The 22,414-nt window shown below is 40.4% G+C and overlaps 1 protein-coding gene across 1 annotated transcript in view; it reads left to right on the top strand.

Moving 5' to 3' along the window:
- LOC132783237 (polycystin-1-like protein 2) overlaps positions 1-22,414 on the top strand; it is a 90,693-nt gene that overhangs the window by 49,349 nt on the left and 18,930 nt on the right. Inside the window, exons 25-33 of the mRNA XM_060788337.2 lie at positions 2,330-2,431; positions 7,284-7,462; positions 8,829-8,975; positions 9,288-9,487; positions 9,865-10,085; positions 10,776-10,992; positions 13,693-13,915; positions 15,636-15,867; positions 17,823-17,919. Of these exons, the coding sequence (XP_060644320.2) occupies positions 2,330-2,431; positions 7,284-7,462; positions 8,829-8,975; positions 9,288-9,487; positions 9,865-10,085; positions 10,776-10,992; positions 13,693-13,915; positions 15,636-15,867; positions 17,823-17,919 (1,618 nt within the window). The remainder of the gene's footprint in view (positions 1-2,329; positions 2,432-7,283; positions 7,463-8,828; positions 8,976-9,287; positions 9,488-9,864; positions 10,086-10,775; positions 10,993-13,692; positions 13,916-15,635; positions 15,868-17,822; positions 17,920-22,414) is intronic.

Consider the following 22,414-nt stretch of genomic DNA (forward strand, 5'->3'; position numbering starts at 1 on the left):
ATTGTCAAGTCTGAAAGAAAAGACAAAGATCATTCTGGGACACAAATCTGTTTTTAGATATTTCAAATAATCATTCATATGATAATCAAAACATATAATCAAAACTACATCATACATAAACAGTAATTATATCATAAAGGTTTGCACATCCAGACTGATGGAAAAGTCCCAGATTTTGTTCTCGTTGTTCCTATTAAAATTGACATTGGAAGCTTGTGTACAGGAGGTATAGCTCTAGAACTATTTATTTATTTTCGTGTCAAGTGAATTGAGGCAAGTCACTTCTGGTGTGAGAGAATCGGCCGTCTACAAAGATGTGTTTACTACCCTGTGGGGAGGATAGAACTGAACTGAACTTAGAACTGAAGAATTCCAAGCCAAGAAATATATATCCTTCCAGAAGAGATAATTCTTCCAAAAGAGATATAGGCCGTGGGTAGCACAGCAGGTTAAACCACCAGCTACAAAAATTCTTGTCGACCGAAAGGCCAGTAGTTCAAGCCGTGGGTCGGGGTGAGCTCCCGCTATCAGTCTAGCTTCTGCTTACCTAGCAGTTTGAAAATAGCATTGTGAGAAGATAAATAGATACTAGGGCTGGGCGGTTTCGTTTCGTAATTTCGTAATTCGTTAAAAATTCGTTATTTTTTTATAACGAAGCGATAACGAACCATTCAGGAGCAACTAAAAAACGAAACGAATTTTTAAATTCGTTTCGTAATTGTTTCGAATTCGTTTTGTATTCGTTTCGTTATCGTTTTGAAATCGTTTCGTTATTATTTCCGCATGTCTGGGGCAAGTTTTATAGTTGTTGTTTGTTTAATCAGTGAAAAAAAAATATAAATATCACACCAACAGTCAACAACAGAGGGAGAGGGAAGCTTCAGAAGTTCCCCCTGTCCCATTTGGAGGTTTTTTAGCGTATTGTGCGGTCGCGTCCACCATTAACGAATCGTTATTGTTTCGTTATTGTTTCGTATTGTTTTGTAATTTACGAAATTTCGTAAATATCGAACTTTTTAAAAGTTCGAATTCTTTTAAAAATCGAAACGCAAAAACCCCCAAAAAATGAATCGATTTTAGAAACAAATTTTTCCGTGGTTGCCCAGCCCTAATAGATACCGCTTCGGCAGGGAGGTAAAAAGCGCCCCTGGAAAACATGCCAGCAATTTGATCAAGAAGGCCTCCATGCACAACAGGCTCCTTGGCATGGAAAATGGAACAACTGCACCTAACTCCCCTTGGCTGAGTCAAGCACAGCCTCCAGATGCCGGAAATGAAAAAGAGGGAATGCCTCTTTCTATATACTGTCTGTCTTGTTAAGTGTATAATGGCATTGAATGTTTGCCATATATGCATTCTGTAATCTCCTCTGAATCCCCTCAGGGAGATAGAGTGGAATATAAATAAAGTATTGTCGAAGGCTTTCATGTCCAGAATCATTGGGTTGTTGTAGGTTTTTTCAGGCTATATGGCTATATTCTAGAGGCATTCTCTCCTGACGTTTTGCTTGTATCTATGGCAAGCATCCTCAGAGGTAGTGAAGTATGTTGGAACTAGGAAAATGGGTTTATATATCTGTGGAATGACCAGGGTGGGACAAAGGACTCTTGTCTGCAGGAGCTAGGAGCTAGGTTTCAACTGACCACCTTGATTAGCATTTGATGGCCTGGCAGTACCTGGGGCAATCTTTTGTTGAGAGGTGATTAGATGTCCCTGATTGTTTTCTCTCTGTTGTTTTGCTGTCAGACTACATGCCAGACTACACAGAGAAGCCATTGAATTCCACAAGCAAGTGGGCAATTTCAACAGAAAGGAGGGAACCATGAAAATGAACAAAATCTTGCTACCAGTATTTAAAAAACTATAAAATTACAACAGCAAAACAACAGAGAAGAAACAATCAGAGACATCTAATCACCTCTCAACAAAAGACTGCCCCAGGCACTAACAAGCCACACCAAACAACTGCCAGGCCATGAAATGCTAATCAAGGTGGTCAGCTGAAACATTCACACCTAGCTCCAACAGGCAAGAGTTCTTTGTCCCACCCTGGTCATTCCACAGATATATAAACCCATTTTCCTAGTTCCAACAGACCTCACTACCTCTGAGGATGCTTGCCATAGATGCAGGCGAAACGTCAGGAGAGAATGCCTCTAGAACATGGCCATATAGCCCAAAAAAACCTACAACAACCCATAAATGAAGTATATGATATTTTTATCTCTCTGTCCCTTTCTAGTTCTAGCTAAACAAGCCTGAAAATGATGCAAACAAATATTTCCCCCTATTGTCATTTTTTTTCTGATTCTCCCATGTTTTCCTCTAGGTGAAGATAACAGTGCTGGAAGACAATGACCCCTTTGCTCAGTATCGCTACCTGGTCACTGTTTATACTGGACACCGCCGGGGGGCAGCTACAACCTCCAAGGTACTAGAGAGTTTCAGAATGTCATTGCATATGCAGAAAGGGCTATAGTGAACTCTCATGTGTGTGTGAGAGAGAGACGGATTTGTGTTAAAGTTGTACTGAGGATAAAAAAAGTAAGGACCTCATGACTTGGGTTCACAGTTTCATACACATACTGTTACATTTAATCACTTTATGTTACGTGGTAAGCAAAAGTCTGGTTTAGCAGCATGAGTAGGAAGAGTATGAGGAGCCTCTAGCTCTTCAGGTACATTGACCCCAACCGACCTGACCAATGGTGAGACACAATGGAAGCTATACATTTTTCAACATCTGGATGACCAGAGGTTCTTTAATCCTGATCTCTTTGGATGCTCAGAAATCCATTGTCTTGTTCAGTGACTACCTGAGATTTACAAGGAATGTCAGAGTCACCTAACAGTTAGCTTTAAGAAAGAAAGAGTTGCACTGCAGTAAACAGTGAAGGGAAGCCAGCATGGTGTAGTACTTTGAGTGCTGGACTACAACTCTGAAGATCAGGGTTTGTAGCTCTGTTCAGCCATGGAAACCCTCTGGGTGACCTTGGACAAGTCACATTCTTGCACTCTTGGTTTCAAAGGCAAAACCCTCTGCAAAAAACATGCCAAGTAACCCTTGTGATAGGTTCACCTTTGGGCTACCGTAAGTTGGAAACCCCTTGAAGGCATACAAGAACAAAATGATGACATTTATGTGTACAGGTCTGTTTTAGAGAAGTAAACTCAAGTCAAGGAAAGTGCACTAAGGTCAATGAATTAATGATACAGACTGTCTCTTGCCTAAATAATAACTGTAAGAGGATGGCAGATAGCCTAGACTGAGCTATACTATTGAAGATGTCATCTACCAGAGCCACAACTATTTGATGTTGTATTTTGAGACTTCTGCAAATCTAGGGAGACGAAGGTTCTGCCAGAAGTTCTTCTTTTGACTCAGAGAATGACTTGGCTACTTGCTTCAGACTAACCAATCCAAATTCCGGGTTTTGTAGGATGGACAAAGCCTGCAATTAAAATTGCAAAATACGGTAGACCAAGTGGAGGCCTAGCACTTCTGGTGAAGGGTGAACTAGGCTGGGCAGGAAAAGAAATTATTTTCAAAGATCTCCCAGAGCAAACAAATATTCTTGCAGTAAAATTTTCAACTATGAGGCCACCCCAAAAGAGAAAAACCATCCCTTCTATCGTGGTCATTATAAACGTATACATGCCTCCTATGCCATCTAGATTTGCTTAATACTCTACATGGGTATTTCTTGAAAGAGCTCTAGAAGAAGTTATCTCTGAATATCCGTCAGCATTAATAATTTTACTTGGGGATTTCAACGCGAGACTGGGAAGCTCAGCAAATAAACTGACAGAGCTATCCGGCATCCCCAAGGGAGACCTGCCCTTCAGTGCTGATTGGAACTCTAGAGACATGACTAGAAATAAAGCAGGGATTGAGCTGGTAAAGTTCAATCTTTACATACTAAGTGGGGAAAGTAAGAAATACTGTTATCCCTTTACCTACCATTCAGCGAGAGCCAGTAGCAGCCTGGACTATATATGTGTCTCTAAGGAATTCAGTGAGTTCTTCTCTGAGGTTACAGTCAAACCAAGGGAAGACAGTAACCATCAACCCTTGTCAGCAGTTATTTTCAGTCACTCTGATATACGTTCAACAAATCCCACAGATGCAAAATTTATACACTCCATGTCTACACTTCAATGTAAGAGATTAAAATGGCAGGCTGTCAATTTAACAGCCATTGATGAATATCTACGTAACCCGCAAGCATGTGGTGAAGTGATAAAAGCCTCTTCATCCAACCCTAACCAGGTTCTTCAAACTTTCACCGTTCTGTGCTCTAACCTCAAAAGCCTGCTTACATATTCACCAAGCAATACAAGAAAAGACTCTATTGACAGAACAAACCCATGGTTTGACCAGGACTGTAAAAAACTGAGGAAGTCACTAAGAAAGAGCATGAGAAGAGCTATATGTTACCCTAATAAAGATCTGCATAATAATATGTTAACCCTGAGAAGGTCATACAAAAAACTGATTTCCCATAAGAAGTCCCAATATAACACAAAAAATTGGCGTGAACCGGACTCTGCCTTACATTTGAAGAATTCAGCAGTCTTCTGGCAACTAGTCTCTTCAAAATTGAGACAAATCAGATTCTCAATAGACTCTCCAATCCCTGCATCTCATTGGGAAACCTTTTATGGTGATCTCTTTAATAAGGCAGGCAATTCAAACAATGTAAAACATGTAACAACTTATTGCAATCCTGCCACCCTCCCGGCCTGGACACAAGTCAAGCCACATGAAGTAATATCTATTATCAACACACTTCAAAACAATAAAGCGCCAGGGGAGGATTTTTTGCCGGCTGAACTTTTCAAGAACAACAGTGATTGGTGGGCCCAACTTTTAGCAGGGCTCTTCTCCCACATTATCAATTTATGCAGCATACCTAGTGGCTGGCAGATATTATTGTCCCTATTCATAAGAATGGAGAAAAAACCAATCCAAAGAACTATCAGCCTATAAACCTGACTGATATCACAGCAAAAATCTACACAAAATATCTTTTGATCAAAATTGAGCAATGGTCCAATGAAAACAATATTCTCTGTGAAGAACAATCAGGCTTCCGACAGGGACGTTCAACCATAGATAATTGCTTTGTCCTGCAGCACATAATTCAAAAGTATAATTCAAGGGGGATGTGTCTGTATTCAGCATTTATAGACTTGTCTTCAGCGTTCGACACAATTTGTCGTAACATACTATGGGAAAAGCTGGCTGCCACAAACATTGACAGAAGATTACTTACTTTAATCATTATGCTGTACTCTGACACCGTATTGAAAGTTAGACTTGGACCCAGTGGAGCCCTGAGCAATGAAATCAAGACATCAACTTGGGTGAGACAAGGGTGCATTTTAGCCCCTTTTCTCTTTAACTTCTATATAAATGACATCGTAAATACATTATCCTCTGACAGTCTACATGGTCCTAAAGTTTTGTCCAGAACTATTAACATCCTGCTTTACGCTGACGACATGGTGATTATGGCAACATCTCCAGTGGGACTAAGAAGATCCCTGGCAAAATTCAATTTGTACTGTGAGCTAAATTCACTCACTATGAGCAAGGATAAATCCAAAAATTATAGTCTTTGGAAAAAACAGGAAATTGTACACGTGGTCCCTGAAAGGCGTACTTTTGGAACAAATTAATTGCTACAAATATCTAGGCATTATGTGTTCTTCATCTGGTGCTTGGGTTAACCACATTACTCATAGTATATAAAGAGCAACGAAAGCAGCAGGTTCCATTTATAAGCTGTACCATCATAGATACCCAGGCACAATCAGACCTGCCCTGGAAGTCTTTAAAACAAAAATAATGCCTGCACTTATATTTGGGGCTGGAATTTGGGGGCACATCAATTTGACTAAGATTGAAGCCTTCCAAGTGAAGCAGCTTCGCACCTTCCTGGGCCTTTCCAGAACAACGCTGATGGCAGCAGTAAGGGCTGAGCTAGGAATACTCCCAGTAAAAGCTCAAATTTTAATGAGACAGTTTAATTACTGGTCAAAAGTAAACTCTATGGATCCCAGTAGACTTCCTCGCCTATGTCTAAAGGATCACGTCCAGTATGACCAGAAGTCATCGTGGATGGCGGCTCTGAAAAATGAGCTGGCTGGATTCGGTCTGCCTTTGCAATTTCTGGGTGTTCTGGGTCCGGGGGCAAGGCAAGTGCTCAAGCGGCTCATTAGAGATGTCTATGCACAACTGGACCTAGTGAGCATAGGTAGGTCTTCATCCACAAGGTTTTTAGCTTCCCACAAAAGGAATATTCATTTAGAGCACTACCTAACTATTCCACTTCCTCTACCCTTAAGAAGAATATATACTAGGGCTAGGTTTGAACAACTCGATACTATGCTGCAAACCGGGCGCTACTGTAACATCCCAAGAAGTGAGAGATTCTGCATCTGGGGAGAACAAACAGTGGAAGACATTGAACTTAATTGACTGTCCAGCATATACTGAACTGCGAGACAGATATTTACATCCAAAATTATCCAACTGCAGGTCCCCCAACAGAAATGATATTCTGACATCCCTCTTGCAAGGGCAGGAAAGATCCAGCATAATCAGAGTAAGCCTTTTTATTCTGAAAGCTATTAAGAAAAGAGCAGATTTCCTGAAAGAAGAACCAGGAAAATAAGATTCTGACTATAAATAGAAGGTCGGCTGCTGTCTTCACCTTGTTGCCTTGTTTTTTACTCGTGTTTTATTTTGAAATGGTCATATGACTGATCAAATAAATAAATATTATTATTACCTGGGAAGGAGTCAGAGAATGAAAGTGAAGTGGCAGCTGCATCTACACTGTAGGAGTAATGCAGTCTGATACCATTCTAACCACCATATTTCAGTGGTATGAAATCATGGGATTTGTAGTCTGGTGAGGAACCAACACTCTTTGACAGAGAAGACTAAAGACTTTGTAAAACTACAGCTCTCAGAATTTCATAACATTGACCCATGGCAGTTAAAGTGGTTTCAAACTGCATTCATTCTACAGTGTAGATGTGCCCTTTGTCTCTTGGGGACAGCTGAGCATGAGTTTGGTAATACTCACCAGAAACAGTCAGAGAGTCTCTGACTGAAAAGATCGAATTGCATATTGCTTGTTTATGTAATTTTCTAGAACCAAACAGTTTAGAATTTGGTCATGCACAATTATGAACCCAGTGCATGCAAAATAACAAGTTACAGACACGGTTACAGAAACAAACCTAAGCCTTGCAAACCCTTCCTGTTCCAGGTGACTCTCACCTTGTATGGCCAGGGAGGAGAGAGTGAACCTCACCACCTTGTGGATCCAGACAGCCCTATCTTAGAACGAGGAGGAGTGGATGTCTTCCTCCTAGGCACACTCTTTCCTCTTGGAGAACTACAGAGCATTAGGCTATGGCATGACAATTCAGGAGGAAGCCCATCCTGGTAAGTCAAGAGGGGAAGAAATGGAGGAGGAAGGTGAAAACTCTTTCAAACTGCCTTTGCAAAGTGTTTCTCCCCTTTAACCTCTTGTGAGGTTTCTAAGAAGGACGCTTCCAAGACAATATTTATAAAAGAGTACTGGCACTCCCATATATACTTGATGACAGTTCCCATCTCCTACAACATAGATTGGGGGTGATAGGATTTATGAACCAACTGGAGAGTGCAGTTCTGCCTTGGTTAGACCACACCTGGAATATTGTGTCGAATTCTGGGCACCACAATTGAAGAGAGATATTGACAAGCTGGAATGTGTCCAGAGGAGGGCAACTAAAATGATCAAGGGTCTGGAGAACAAGCCCTATGAAGAGCAGCTTAAAGAGCTGGGCATGTTTAGCCTGAAGAAGAGAAGGCTGAGAGGAGATATGATAGACATGTATAAATATGTGAGGGGAAGTCACAAAGAGGAGGGTGCAAGCGTTGTTTTATGCTTCCCTGGAGACTAGGACACAGAACAATGGCTTCAAACTACAAGAAAGGAGATTCCATCTGAACATTAGGAAGGACTTCCTGACTGTGAGAGCCGTTCAGCAGTGGAACTCTCTGCCCCGGAGTGTGGTGGAGGCTTCTTCTTTGGAAGCTTTTAAACAGAGGTTGGATGGCCATCTGTCAGGGTTGCTTTGAATTCAATATTCCTGCTTCTAGGCAGGGGGGTTGGACTGGATGGCCCATGAGGTCCCTTCCAACTCGATGATTCTATGATTCTATCTCAGAACCGTTTTAGGTTATCCAAAATATAAAAGGGTGGCTTGAAAAATGTGATGTTAAATACATGCATGAGATAAATCAAAAATAAATTTGATGTATACAGGCAATATCCAAGTTACAAACATCTGACTTACAAACAACTCATAGTTAATTACAGGGATGAGACAACAGGTAGTGAGAGAACTCTATTCCTCAGAAGGGAAATTCACTCCTGAAAGAGTTATTATCATGAGGAAAAGGGGTCTACACTGAAGTTTTACCACCAATCCTTGTTTCCACACCAACCATTTTTTTCCAAAATCCAATTATCACAGGGACAGAAAGTGAGGTGAAATCTTCCAAACAGGAGTACAGACAGCAAAATAAACAGCACAGGGGTGTTATCCCTTCCGTATCCTATCCATATATCTATATATATATTTGGCAGGTGTTATTAGTTTATTCAGCCTAGTGGAATGGTTGCCAGATGACAGAAGCAAACCATAAAAGAGTTAACTTCTCAAGAATCATTGATTTGGAAGAGACCACAAAGGCCATCCAAGGCTGGTGGTGGCCCTGCTTTTCTTTTTTCTTAAACTTTCCTTCTGTTGTTTCTTTCTAGGTATGTGAACCGTGTGCTGGTTCATGATGTTGCCACTGATCAGAAGTGGTATTTCCTTTGTAACTCTTGGCTGGCTATTGATGTCGGAGACTGTGTTCTAGATAAAGTGTTCCCTGTAGCGACTGAGCAGGACATGAAGCAGTTCAGGTATATTAAGTTGAAGGAAGAGGTTGACAACAACAAAAAGCAGGAACATCGCAAAATCTCCCTCAAGAAAAGTTCAGGGGAAAAGCAGTTTCAGAACAATTCAGTCTGGCTGTAGCGAGCTCTATTTGTAATTGAGCATGAACCACAAAAGGCCAGTATTCCTCCAGCATAAATGGCTGTGCTTTCTTTCTAACCCTCATTTGCTGCAGCCTTCTGGGATGGCTGGGTTCTTAGGCTATGGGCAATGCTTGGTGTTGCCAGTTGCTAAACGTTTAGGCATTCACATCCCATTTGATCTTTCCCCCTCTCCAGCAATCTGTTCTTTATGAAGACCTCCAAAGGATTTCGCGATGGACATATCTGGTATTCCATTTTTAACCGCTGTCCACGCAGCTCCTTCACACGGGCCCAGAGGGTCTCCTGCTGCTTCTCCCTGCTTTTGTGCACTATGCTGACCAGTATCATGTTCTGGGGCGTGCCCAAGGATCCAGCCGATCAGAAAATGGATTTGGGTAACTACAGACTACCCTCATGGGTTGAACTGAAAAATGAGAATCTGTGGAAGCTGTAATGGGTTATTTGAACAGTGAAATCGAGTAACTAAGAATGGATTTTCCTTGCTTTAGAGTGGGCTTCATTATTAACTGTCTTTAAGTTTGAATTTGTTGTCATTGTTCTCCAAATATTTTTGCTGGCTCTCAATAACTGTCATGGAGTCTGCACTTAAGTGTTTGTTAGCATAGTAATGGCAGCTTTGGAAAATGCAATTCCACTTGTAAATGAGGCTTGTTGGGATCCAGAGATTAGGGATGTGTGCAGTCTGCAAAAGCCATGTGGTGATGTTATGAGTTGCACAATGAGACTGTAATTTTTCACCTAATTTCACCAGGGAAAATAGAGTTCACATGGCAGGAAGTGATGATTGGTTTTGAGAGCTCCCTCCTCATGTTCCCCATCAACTTACTCATCGTGCAGATCTTCAGGAACATTCGGGCTCAGCCTAAGAAGGAGAAGAAGCCAGGGAAGAGTGGACGGGTGTCCCCTGACCTTCCTGCTACTCCCCAGCAGGTCACGCAGAACATGTCACTCTCTCCTGAGGCTGTGATCAAGGTATGTTGTATGAACATCAGAGCTACATGTACAGAAGATGCTGTCTCTGGTTATGTTCTCACTGTTGGAATCTGTTAGAAGGCTCAGAAAAGAGGCGATGAGGGAGACCTCTGGTTTGCGACCCAAGATCCTTGACTAATCATAATAATAATAATAATACTTGGAAAGTGTCTGACATGCGATCAAATACAAAAGCCAGCATAGTGATCTTGTTTGCTGTGTAGCGTACTAATCTTCTTGTGTATCTATAATAATAACAATCCTTATTTCTATCCTGCCACCATCTCCCCAAGGGACTCAGGGCAGCTCACAAAGCACTGAAGGTGCAAACACATAAAATACAATAGGTGCATAACAATATCACAAAACAATAACAGTAACAAACCACATAAAATCATAAAATCCCACTAGATTAAAAATCAATATAATATAACCGTGGCTGCAAATATAAACAATTGCAATCAAATTGGACTGTGTGGACTACAATGGAAAAAATAATCTGCCAATGGTGCTCATTCACACTACAAAATTATAATGTTATCATTCCACTTTAACATCCTATAGAATCCTGAGGTTTATAGTTTGATGATTTTCTTGGTTGAGAATACTAAATCCCCCTCCTTAATCTGCAGGAATGAATGCAATGGCATTTTTATAATCTAAGAAAAACTTTTCCTTCCAAATGCCCAGGATATTAGGCGAATTGCCAGTTCCCTGTTCAAAACCCTCAAGGCACCCTTGCCATCCTCTGAATCTGATTTTGGCAAATCGACTGATATTAACAAGCTTTTAGCCTTGGTCGAGGACATCATCTGTCAGCAGAACAGGATTGGACAGGAATTTTACAATGAGAGCAAGAAGAAAGATGACCCAATTATTATAACCCTCGGGTTAGTGGATTTACAAGGTAAGTTTACAAGCTGGCAATTTTCGGATATGACTAGATTCCAGTAAATGAAGGTGATAGATGCGGCAAAGAGCAGACTGGTATGTCAGGAGGCAAACACACATTTTCTGGTGCGTGATTTCTCTCTTTCTCCCTCTTCACATCATGCCCTGCAGTATATTGGTACAATAATCTCCCATTCTTCCTTCTGGTTCATATTTTGAAAAAGCTAATTTAGGGAAGAAGACAAGTTTTCTAGACTGAAGCTAGCATAGCTTCCTTTTCTGAATATCTTCTCTATCCTAGAATGGTTCCTATACCTATCCTGCTTAAAGACATTCAAAGATGGAGAGTCAACTATCCTCTCAAAACAGTTCTGGCAGTACAGACATTCTTTCTAATGTTTTAGGTGGAATACTTGTATTTTGTAATTTGAATCCATTAGTTCAATGTTTCTCAACCTGGGGATTGAGCGTCCACCAGTGATCACATTTGGGCATATTGAGTTTTCATGTCAAGTTTGATCCAGATCCTTCATTGTTTAGTCCACAGTGCTCTTTGGATGTAGATGAACTACAACTCCAAAGGTCAATGCCCACCAAACCCTTCCAGAATTATTATATGTGTAATGGGAGTTCTGTGTGCCAAGTTTGGTTCAATTCCATCATTGGTGGAGTTCAGAATGCTCTTTGATTGTAGGTGAACTATAAATCCCAGCAACTGCAACTCCCAAATAACAAAATCAATCCCCTTCAACCCCACCATTATTCAAATTTGGGTGTATCGGGTATTTGTGCCAAATTTAGTTCAGTGAATGTGAAGACATCCTGCATATCAGATATTTACATTACGATTCCCAACAGTAGCAAAATTAAAGTTATGAAGTAGCAATGAGAATAATTATATGGTTGGGGTTCACCACAACATGAGGAACTGTATTAAGGGGTTGTGGCATTAGGAAGGTTGAGAAACACTGTATTAGTCCATTTTCTAGTTTCTAAAACAGCAGAATACAAGGTCACCGCATCTTCTACTTGACTTCCTTTCTGATTTTCAAAGATACATATCATTCAGCCTTTTCTCCAGATCATAAACAGCTGTCCCAAACACCACATAAAAGCCACGTCACATCATTTTTTCAGTGACTGTCATTATTTTCCCAATTTGATTTCAAGATGGTGATAGTGACTTTCAAATCTCTGAAGGATCTGGGATAGTGGATCATATATAACTTCTTCCTTAAGATCTTCTGAGTGACCCATTACTTGGAACATCATATTGTGCAGGAACTATATAGAAATAGCTGTAGCATCTCAACTGGGGAAAGCTTTCCTTTGGAGTCTTGACTGAAACCAACACAATGTTGAAATATGATTGCTTGTGCAAGCATTCAGAACCTAGTGAGATCATGGTTTGGTGTTCAACCTTGTGTATGTGTTAGAGGTGGGTCAGGGTTGGGTGTTTGTTTTGTCTGAACTATTAAATTGTTTCAAGTATTTTGGACTGTTTGGGCTTCTTTTAAGCTGATTTTAAGGTTTCTCCTTGAGATCTGTGGACAGAGGGGGGTTAGAAATACATTTAGAGTCAGCATATGGTAATGGTTTGAGTGCTGAACTAGGACTCTAGGAGACTGAGTTGGCCAGTGGGTGACCCTGGGCATGTCACCTGTTTTCAATCTGAAGAATACGGCAATAGCATACCTCTTCTGAGTATATCTTGTCAAGAAAGCCCTGTGGTAGGACCATCTTAGGGTCACCTTAAGTTAGAAATCATTTTGGTTTTCTTTCAGTTATGCCACGGTGTGCTGGCATGGCAGTACCAGGCGATTTGAATTTCTTCTTCTTGCACTGCTAGTTTGTATGAATTTATTTAAGCCATGCATTTTGCAATCAGGTAGCTTCCCCAGGTTGCAGTCATAGGTCCAGCAACCTGGCAATCATCATTAGAGCCTTTAGGCCCGCCCCTTTCCCCAGGGTTTTGGAGGGAAAGGAGGACTTTTGTTCAGTCTCACTTTTGGAGCCTAACAGCAGGACATGTGGCTTTCTCTATCCCATCCGCACAAAGGCTTCGTTACTTACAGCTTTGCTGGGGAGTAAAGGAATAATTCCACAGCTTTGCTGGGGAGTAAAGGGATAGTTCCACAGCTTTTGCTGGGAAAATACAGCCAGCCTTTGCTGAGGCAACAGGACAGTTCCTACAGCCTTCGTGGAGAAAACTAAAGGACACCATTTCAGATTGGCAGATCTACAGAAACCTTGTCTGGTAAGGGACCACTCGGACTATCCATAAAGTAGCTTGGAGCCGGGAGTAGGGGCCTCACGCCAGCAAGGTAGAGAAAGATTGCCCAAGGAGGGGTCAGAAGATTTCCCTAAGGAAGAAAAGAATAGTTTACCTCCAGTTGCCTGTCCTTGATGGCAGATTGAGGAAGCTACCAGGTTTCCAAGGTTATAAAGCGTTTAATTCATTGTTTGAAGATTTAAGCCCAAATAAAGAACTTTGTTGAACTTATTTTGAGCCTCAGTAGAACTTTGTGTTGGGAAATCTAAGGGGCCCTTCAGCTCAGGCACCCCGGCGTCCCGTTGGGCATACTTCTGTAAACAGACATTATTTCAGGCCCAGCGTGCGACAGCACACACAGTAAGGTTGCTAAAGCTTGTTAAAATGTTTCGAAATATCCAGATATATAGGATTTCTTTTACTTTCCCCCTTTGTTCGCTGCAGAGAAGACCCCAACTCCAGAGAGAGGAATTGGGAGACGTCTGCAGCATCGTGACTACAACCGTTGCCTCTACATGCAGCTGCAGCACGTGGAGCTGGAACTGGAGCTACTTGGGCCACATAAATTCCAAAGCCTACAAAGTTACTCTCAGGCTGTGAGGCAGGTGCGGCACATGAAAGACTTCCTGGAAAGCCAGTTGTCTTCTGCGGCATCCAACAGTGAGAGGTAAAGGAGCGGCATTCTGGGAAGGATCCCTTTGAGGCTACCTCTGATAAAACGCAACACTCTTTCAGATCTCTAACTTTTCAGAGATGAAAACCAGGACACGTGTTGGCAAACGACATCAGAGTGTGGTCAAGAGGGCAAAAAGGCATTGAGGAAAAACACACAAGCTAAGAAAGGCTTGCTTTTGCCTAAGTCATTCTCCATCCTCTTTCTCCTTACTGAGTTAAATTGAGTGCAAACTACTTTTGCACTTGAAACTCTGTAGCCACTGAAGTAAGCTGAAGATGAAAGGAGAAACGGGAAAGAGGAGGGAGAAACTGACATTTTAAAAACAGTTGAAAAATAGAATGGCAGAGGATTAATTGGAAGTGTCCTTGCCATATTGGTAAAACTGGAAGCGTATCCTCTTTGCTTTTTTTGTACTAGAACAGAGGTTTTCTCCCCTGCCAATGTAACCACAACCAGTGTCACCAGCAATGATCTGACTTGCTCATTAACATGTTGTCATTTTGATTTTACTGAAATAGGTTTTGAAATAGGTTCTATTTCAACAGTTCAACCTAAGGCAGAGAAGAAAGAGAAACTCCTTTATTGGTGGAATTTTTTTCCCAGAGTTCCCTGGGAAATCAAGATTCATCCAGATTCATTTCATCCTTCAGATGAAACCCAAAATTATCACAGGGCTGAATAGCTATATCTTATACTTTGGATTCTCTTTGTATGCTCCCTCACGTTCATGTGTGTATGAAGGTAAAGATTTCCCCTGACATTAAGTCTAGTTGTATCCGACTCTGGAGGGTGGTGCTCATCTCCATTTCTAAGCTGAAGAACCAACATTGTCCATAGACACCTCCAAGGTCATGTGACTAGCATGACTGGATGGAACACTGTTACCTTCCCACAGAAGTGGTACCTATTGATCTACTCACATTTGCATGTTTTCAAACTGCTAGGTTGACAGAAGCTGGACCTAACAGCGGGAGCTCACCCCACTCCCTGGATTTGAACTGCCAACCTTTTTGTCAGCAAGTTAAGCAGCTCAGTGGTTTAACCTGCTGTGCCACCAGGAGGCCCTGTGTGTGTGTGTGTGTGTCTGTCTGTCTATCTATTTTTCTATCTATCTATCTATTAGGGCTGGGTGGTTTCGTTTCGTAATTTCGTAATTCGTTAAAAATTCGTTATTTTTTTTATAACGAAGTGATAACGAACCATTCAGGAGCAACTAAAAAACGAAACGAATTTTTAAATTCGTTTTGTAATTGTTTCGAATTCGTTTTGTATTCGTTTTGTTGTCGTTTTGAAATCGTTTTGTTATTATTTCCGCATGTCTGGGGCAAGTTTTATAGTTGTTGTTTGTTTAATCAGTGAAAAAAATTATAAATATCACACCAACAGTCAACAACAGAGGGAGAGGGAAGCTTCAGAAGTTCCCCCTGTCCCATTTGGAGGTTTTTTAGCATATTGCGTGGTCGCGTCCGCCATTAACGAATCGATTCGTAATTGTTTCATTATTGTTTCGTATTGTTTTGTAATTTACGAAATTTCGTAAATATCGAACTTTTTAAAAGAAAATTTTCAGAATTCTTTTAAAAATCGAAACGCAAAAACCCCCAAAAAACGAATCGATTTTAGAAACATTTTTTTCCGTGGTTGCCCAGCCCTACTATCTATCCATCTCCTATCTATCTCCTATTTACTCCTATTTATCTTGATTCACCAGGGACTCGCCAACTCCTAGCCTTCCAGAAGATGGTAAGAAGGAACCGACACCCAAAGGCCTGCCCCCGTGGTTTGTCTACATTGGTTGGCTCTTGGTGGCCGTCACCAGCGGTGTCTCTGGGTTCTTCACAATGCTCTACGGGCTGCATTATGGCAAGGAGAACTCCATCAAGTGGCTGATCTCCATGGCTATCTCCTTCTTTGAAAGCATTTTCATTACACAGCCCTTAAAGGTAGGCTTTTTTCCACCACTCAGTTGAAGCAAGTGGGACTTGATGTCACTAGCTCCATTTATGATTTTAAAAAATACTTTTTATATGGATTTGTGTCTTTGAGTAGACAGAATTTGAGCACAACTGGGATGGTGAACAAACAGGAGAACCAGGCTTACATTTCACCAGAATTAACAGGTTCATCCCACAGTGCCAACCGACCAGGCAGCAAAACATTGTTTTCTGTTACAATCATTAGATCTCCCCCTTCTCTGTCAGTTCATTATCAAAACCAATTCAGAGTTGTCTCTAAGTTTGGTCAACACTCCTTTTCCTGCTTGAAGGAGTTGATATATTTCCCACACCATCAGGGTTGAGTTCATTGTCCTGCCTTTAAATCAGGGGTCCTCAAACTAAGGCCCGGGGGCCAAATATGGCCCTTCAAGGTAATTTACCCGGCCCTCGCTCAAGGTCAACCTAAGTTTGAAATGACTTGAAAGCACACAACAACAACAATCCTATCTCATCAGCAAAAGCAGGCCCACACTTCCCATTGAAATACTAAGACATATATTTATTGAAATTGTTCTTCATTTTAATTACTGTATTGTTTTAAAGTCTTTTTTGCACTACAAATAAGATATGTGCAGTGCACATAGAAATTCATTCATTTTTTTTTTCAAATTATAATCTGGCCCTCCAACAGTTTGAGGGACTGTGACGTGGCCCTCTGTTTAAAAGGTTTGTGGACCCCTGGTTTAAATTAAAGGCAAGGATCAACATCTTCTACTGTAAGATGTGGTAGGGGAGAGAGATGTTGATAGATTTCAAAGAGAACTTGCGTACTTGTTCATTCATATACTGTATACGCTCGAGTATAAGCCGACCCGAATAGAAGCCGAGGCACCTAATTTTGCCACAAAGAAATGGGAAAACGTATTGACTCAAGTATAAGTTGAGGGTGGGAAATGCAGCAGCTATTGGTAAATTTCGAAATAAAAATAGATACCAATAAAATTACATCAACTGAGGCATCAGTAGATTAAATGTTTTAGAATATTTACATAAAACGGTAATTTAAGATAAGACTGTCCAACTCTGATTTAACCATTATTCTAACCTCCTTCTATGTAAATGTGCTTATGTATCCTTCCAATAATAAGAAAGAGAATAAAATAATTAATGTAATAATAACAACAATAATAAAGTAAAATAATAAACGTAATAATAATAAATAGAGTAAAATAATAAATGTAATGCAAATAATAATAGAGTAAAATACTGTAAATGTAATAAAAACAATAATAATAAATAGAGGGAAATAATAAATGTAATAATAATAATAATAATAATAACAATAACAGTAAAATAATAAATAGCTTTGACTCGAGGGGGGGGGGGGTCAACTTTTTTAAAAAGGCCTGAAAAATTTGGCTTATACTCAAGTATATATGGGAAATCACTATTCTTTTACAGTTCTGCTGTTTTTGGAATAAACAATTACATCTAGGCCAGAAAACTTAGAAACGGTTCATGATTTTAAACAAATAATTTCCAATGTCTTAATAAAACAAAGGTGGTTCCACTGGGTTTTTTTTTCTATAGTACAGAGGAGAAACGACAACGGTTATACCAGTTTCAGTTCCTAGTTTGACTCTATTTGTTCATGGTCTAGTCTCCATGTAGAATACAAAACAGTCAGCTTCATTCTCTTTCATGTCAGTACAAAAGTAGTGACAGGATACATACCCTCCTGCATTTCACAGTGAAAATAGGGACACGTGTGACCAAGCAACCTACATGCAGTCAAGATGGCAAACTGGGACATTTTAAAAATAGCTGAAAAAGTGGGACAGTAAAGAATTACTCAAAACTGTCCCAGTCAAATCACTAAAGTTGGAAAGTATGCAGGATGTCAGAATTGCTGGTTTAACACTGAATCCAGTGCCAGATTTATCTTTCTGGTGTTTTTTCAGGTTCTAGGATTTGCTGCTTTCTTTGCTTTGGTGCTTAAAAATGTGGAGCAGGAAGATGAAGAGAACACTGCCATCGATGGGTCATTGTCTACTGCAGGTAACTCATTAAAAATATCATAACATTGGTTGTCTGACTCCCTCCCCCCCCCCCCCCCGCCTTTCCAATAAGCACATATTTCTTAATAACGCTACACATTCATACTGGGCATTTTTACTGCTTGGGAGACTTGAAGAGAGTCTCCCAAGCAGTATATAGAAGAATATAAAGTTTAATAAAGTTTAGTGTGGTGGAGGCTCCTTCTTTGGAAGCTTTTAAACAGAGCCTGGATGGCCATCTGTGGGGGTGCTTTGAATACAATTTTCCTGCTTCTTGGCAGGGGGTTGGACTGAGTGGCCCATGAAGTCTCTTCCAACTCTATGATTCTATAGTTCCGATCTCTCCCAGGAACAGTTACACAAGATATGTGCATATCGTTCTGAGGCAAATACATACCAAATATGAGGACTGTGATGTAAATTGTGTGCATCTATGTACATAGCATAGCGGATAGAAAAAAACATTTTGTGGTATAGATCATGTTCCTTTCACAAAACAAAATACAAGTGAAAGACAGTGAGAGAGAATGCTATCCAAACCGAAGGAAGCAAGGTTTTCCACAGACTAGGGGCCCTTTCACACTAGAGAGTTACCGTATGTACTCGAGTATAAGCCAACCCGAATATAAACCGAGGCACCTAATTTTACCACCAAAAAATGGGAAAAAGTATTGACTCGAGTATAAGTCGAGGGTGGGAAATGCAGCAGCTACTGGTAATACAAAATAAATATAGATACCAATAAAATTACCTTAACTGAGGAAACAGTAGGTTAAATGTTTTTCAATGTTTACATAAATCTGTAATTTAAAATAAGACCGACCAACTTTGATTAAACAATTATTCTAACCTTTTTCAGTGTAAATGTGCTTACGTATCCTTCCAATAATAATAAAGAAAGTAAAATAATAAATGTAATCAACAACAATAAAGTAAAATAATAAATGTAATAATAATAATAATAAAAATAAATAGAATAAAATAAATGTAATAAAATAATAACATCAGTGTCGCAGATGGACGATGAAAGCGACAGCTCCCCTGGCGGCCAGAAAAAGTTAAATAGCCTCTGTCTATGTCTGTATATGTTGTATGTCAAAATTGGCATTGAATGTTTGCCATATATGTGTACACTGTAATCCACCCTGAGTCCCCTGCGGGGTGAGAAGGGCAGAATATAAAAACTGTAAACAAATAAATAAATAAATAAATAAATAATAGAGTAAAGTAATGCAAATGTAATAATGCCAATAATAGAGTAAAATAATAAATGCAGTAACATTTAGAGTAAAATAATAAATGCAGTAACTGTAATCCGCCCTGAGTCCCCTGCGGGGTGAGAAGGGTAGAATATAAAAACTATAAATAAATAAATAAATAAAGTAAAATAATAAATATAATAACAATAAAATAAATGTAATAAAATAATAATAGAGTAAAATAATGTAAATGTAATAATACCAATAATAGAGTAAAATAATAAATGTAATAAAAATAATAGTAATAACAGAGTAAAATAATAAATAACTTTGACTCGAGTATAAACTGAGGGCAGCTTTTTCAGTCTAAAAAAGACTGAATAGAAAAAAATAGAAAAAATAGAAAAAATAGAAATAAAAAAATAGAAAAAAATGGAAAAAAATAGAATTTTTTTTCTATTTTTTCTAAATAGAAAAAAAAAGAAAAAAATGTGTGAGAGGAATAGCAGAGAAAACAATAAGAGAAAAGGAGGAATGGAAAGGGGAAGAGAAAAAAAAAGTTGAAGATCCTCATGACTTCCTGAGTATCTTGGTGGAGATGTTCTCCTTTTCTCTGTCTTTTACTCTTCGTTGTTCTTTTTTCCATAATAGACTTCTCTCCTTCCTTCTTCCTAGGGTTATTTTTCTTTGTTTAAATGATTGTCTTATATTTTATCTCTTTTAAATAATCAGTAATTTTTCCCCAATTTGTCTCTTGTGTCGGATTGTCCTTACTTCTGGGTAATAGAAATGTAAGCCGGTCCATATTTCTGATGTCGTACACTTTTTGTAGCCATTCTTCTGTGTCTGATATTTCTTCCTTCTTCCATAATTTTGCGTAGCACATCCTTGCCGCTGTTGTTAGCAGAAATAGTAGTTTGTCAGTATTTTTTCCATTTTTGATGTTGTCATTCCCAACAGGAATAATTCCGGTTTTAAATGGATATTTATGCCTAGCATCTTCTGCATTATCTTGTGTATTTTTTCCAGTATGACTTTGCTTTTTCGCATGTCCACCACATATGGAACAGAGTACCTTCCTTCTTTCTACATTTCCAACAATTTGTGTTAACATTACTATAGCATTTGCCTAATTTATACGGTGTCATATACCATCTATGTGCCATTTTTAGCCATTTTTCCTTTAAATCTGTTGCATACGTATATTTTAATTTCTTCGTCCAAATTTCCTTCCATTCCTCTATTCTTATGTTCCTTCCAATATTTTCTTTCCATCTCTTCATGTATTCCTGTCAGGATGTGCCTTCATGTTCGAGATTCCAAGAAGTCTTCTTCCTGACACTAGAGGGGGTAGTCATGATAGATGGGTTTATGGCAGGACATCTGGGCATGGGTTTTGCTTTGAAGCTGTGGGAAAAGGAATCTTAGTCTAAACTCTGATAAGCAAGGGGGAGAAGGAGGAGGCGAAGCCAGGAGGGGGGATCTGGAGACTCTGGGCGGGAAACCTCAGTTCTCGCTTTGGCTTTGGTCTGTATGGACTGAAATAAACTCCAAATCCGAGTACCTATTTGTGAGTGCGAGTTTCCTTTCTAAGATCCAGCGGATCCTGACATAAAGCGAGAACTGGACGACTGCCAGGTTCCCTCATCACCTTTGGAAAATGGAAGTTTCATACCCTGAAAGCAGAGCTCTTCAATCCACTTAGGCCTTTTCTCTCTTGTGTATTTTTAGCTCACTTTCTCTCCTCCTGCCTTCTTTGTGTTGCTTGGTATATGTACCTTTTCTAAGCTCCTGTTATCCTTTGTCCTCCTCCCCATCTTTGTGGCCTGTAATTTTGAATACCAGGTAAGTTTCTGTTCTTTTGCTTTCCTGAATGTTTAATTTCTCTTCTGATTCCATTTTAATTGCCACAACTGCATCTTGTGGAGTCCTTATGGGTAATGTGGTCTGGGGAGGACTACACACACACACACACATTACCAAACTACAAATCCAAGATTTCCTAATGCCGGAATCATGGCAATCATAGCAATCAAAAGTCCGTAACTGTATTACTTACTTACTTAGGCGATCCCTCGTTGTCCGAGTAGGATAATCTTCCAGGGTGGGTCCGTAAGTGACTGTGGAGCCCTATTCTTGACCTGCATCTTCTCCTGCATCGGTTTCCAGGTGGAAGGTGGTCCCGGTCGGGGTTGGCTTGACATGCCTTCCTCTTGAAACATTTCTCTCTTTCGCCTTCCATTCATGCCTCTTCAAATTCTTCAGCACTGCTGGTCACAGCTGACCTCCACCCGGAGCACTCAAGGGCCAGGGCTTCCCAGTTCTCGGTGTCTATGTCAGAGTTTTTAAGGTTGGCTTTGAGCCCATCTTTAAATCTCTTTTCCTGCCCGCCAACACTCCGTTTTCGATTCTTGAGTTCAGAGTAGAGCAACTGCTTTGGGAGATGGTGGTTGGGCATCCGGACAACATGGCCAGTCCAGCGGAGTTGATGGCGGAGGACCATCGCTTCAATGCTGGTGTTCTTTGCTTCTTCCAGGATGCTAACATTTGTCCGCCAATCTTCCCAAGAGATTTGCATGATTTTCTGGAAGCAGCGCTGATGGAATTGTTCCAGAAGTCGCATGTGACGTCTGTAGACAGTCCACATTTTTCAGGCATATAGCAGGGTTGGGAGTGATATCGAGCTGCTTTTGGGAGGATCTCCCCAGCTAGGGAGATCCCGAGGACTGCATCAAAGAGTGTCCTTAAACCTTGGTGAGGCTAGGAAAAGCCAATTTCAGCGATAAAAATATTTAAAATAATAAATCCCCCACCAAAAGCGGAAGAAGTTCAGCGACCGAGGTGTTTTATTAGCCATTCAGCTGAGATTGGATGCATTGCAGGAATCATTCCACCACAAGCATACTGCTAGGCATTTTACAGGCATTTTTATAGACAAAATACAGCAAAACCTTTTGAATTTCCCGCCCGCCCCTCTCCGCCCGTCTCTGCGCTGATTGGTTGATAGCGCGAACAGCTGGGAGGAGGCTTGCCGGCCCGCCTCGCCCTGGGCCAATCAGCAAGTAACTTCACCCCTGAAGGGCCAATCAGCAGGCTTTCCTCGCTTCTGTGGATGGACGAATCAGAAGCAGGCAAGGCGGGACGACCGCGAACAATGGGGGGGGGGGGGAAATGATGGGATTAGGGATTGCCAGCCAGCTGGAATGTGAGGCTTTGTTTTTGGCTGGCAAGGCGCGATCTTCATCTGAAAGGCTTTCCTGTCCTTGATGAGTTTTGGGGAGAAAACAAACAGGGTTG

The sequence above is a fragment of the Anolis sagrei genome, chromosome 8, assembly GCF_037176765.1.
Source record: "Anolis sagrei isolate rAnoSag1 chromosome 8, rAnoSag1.mat, whole genome shotgun sequence".
Classification (NCBI taxonomy): Eukaryota; Metazoa; Chordata; class Lepidosauria; order Squamata; family Dactyloidae; genus Anolis; species Anolis sagrei.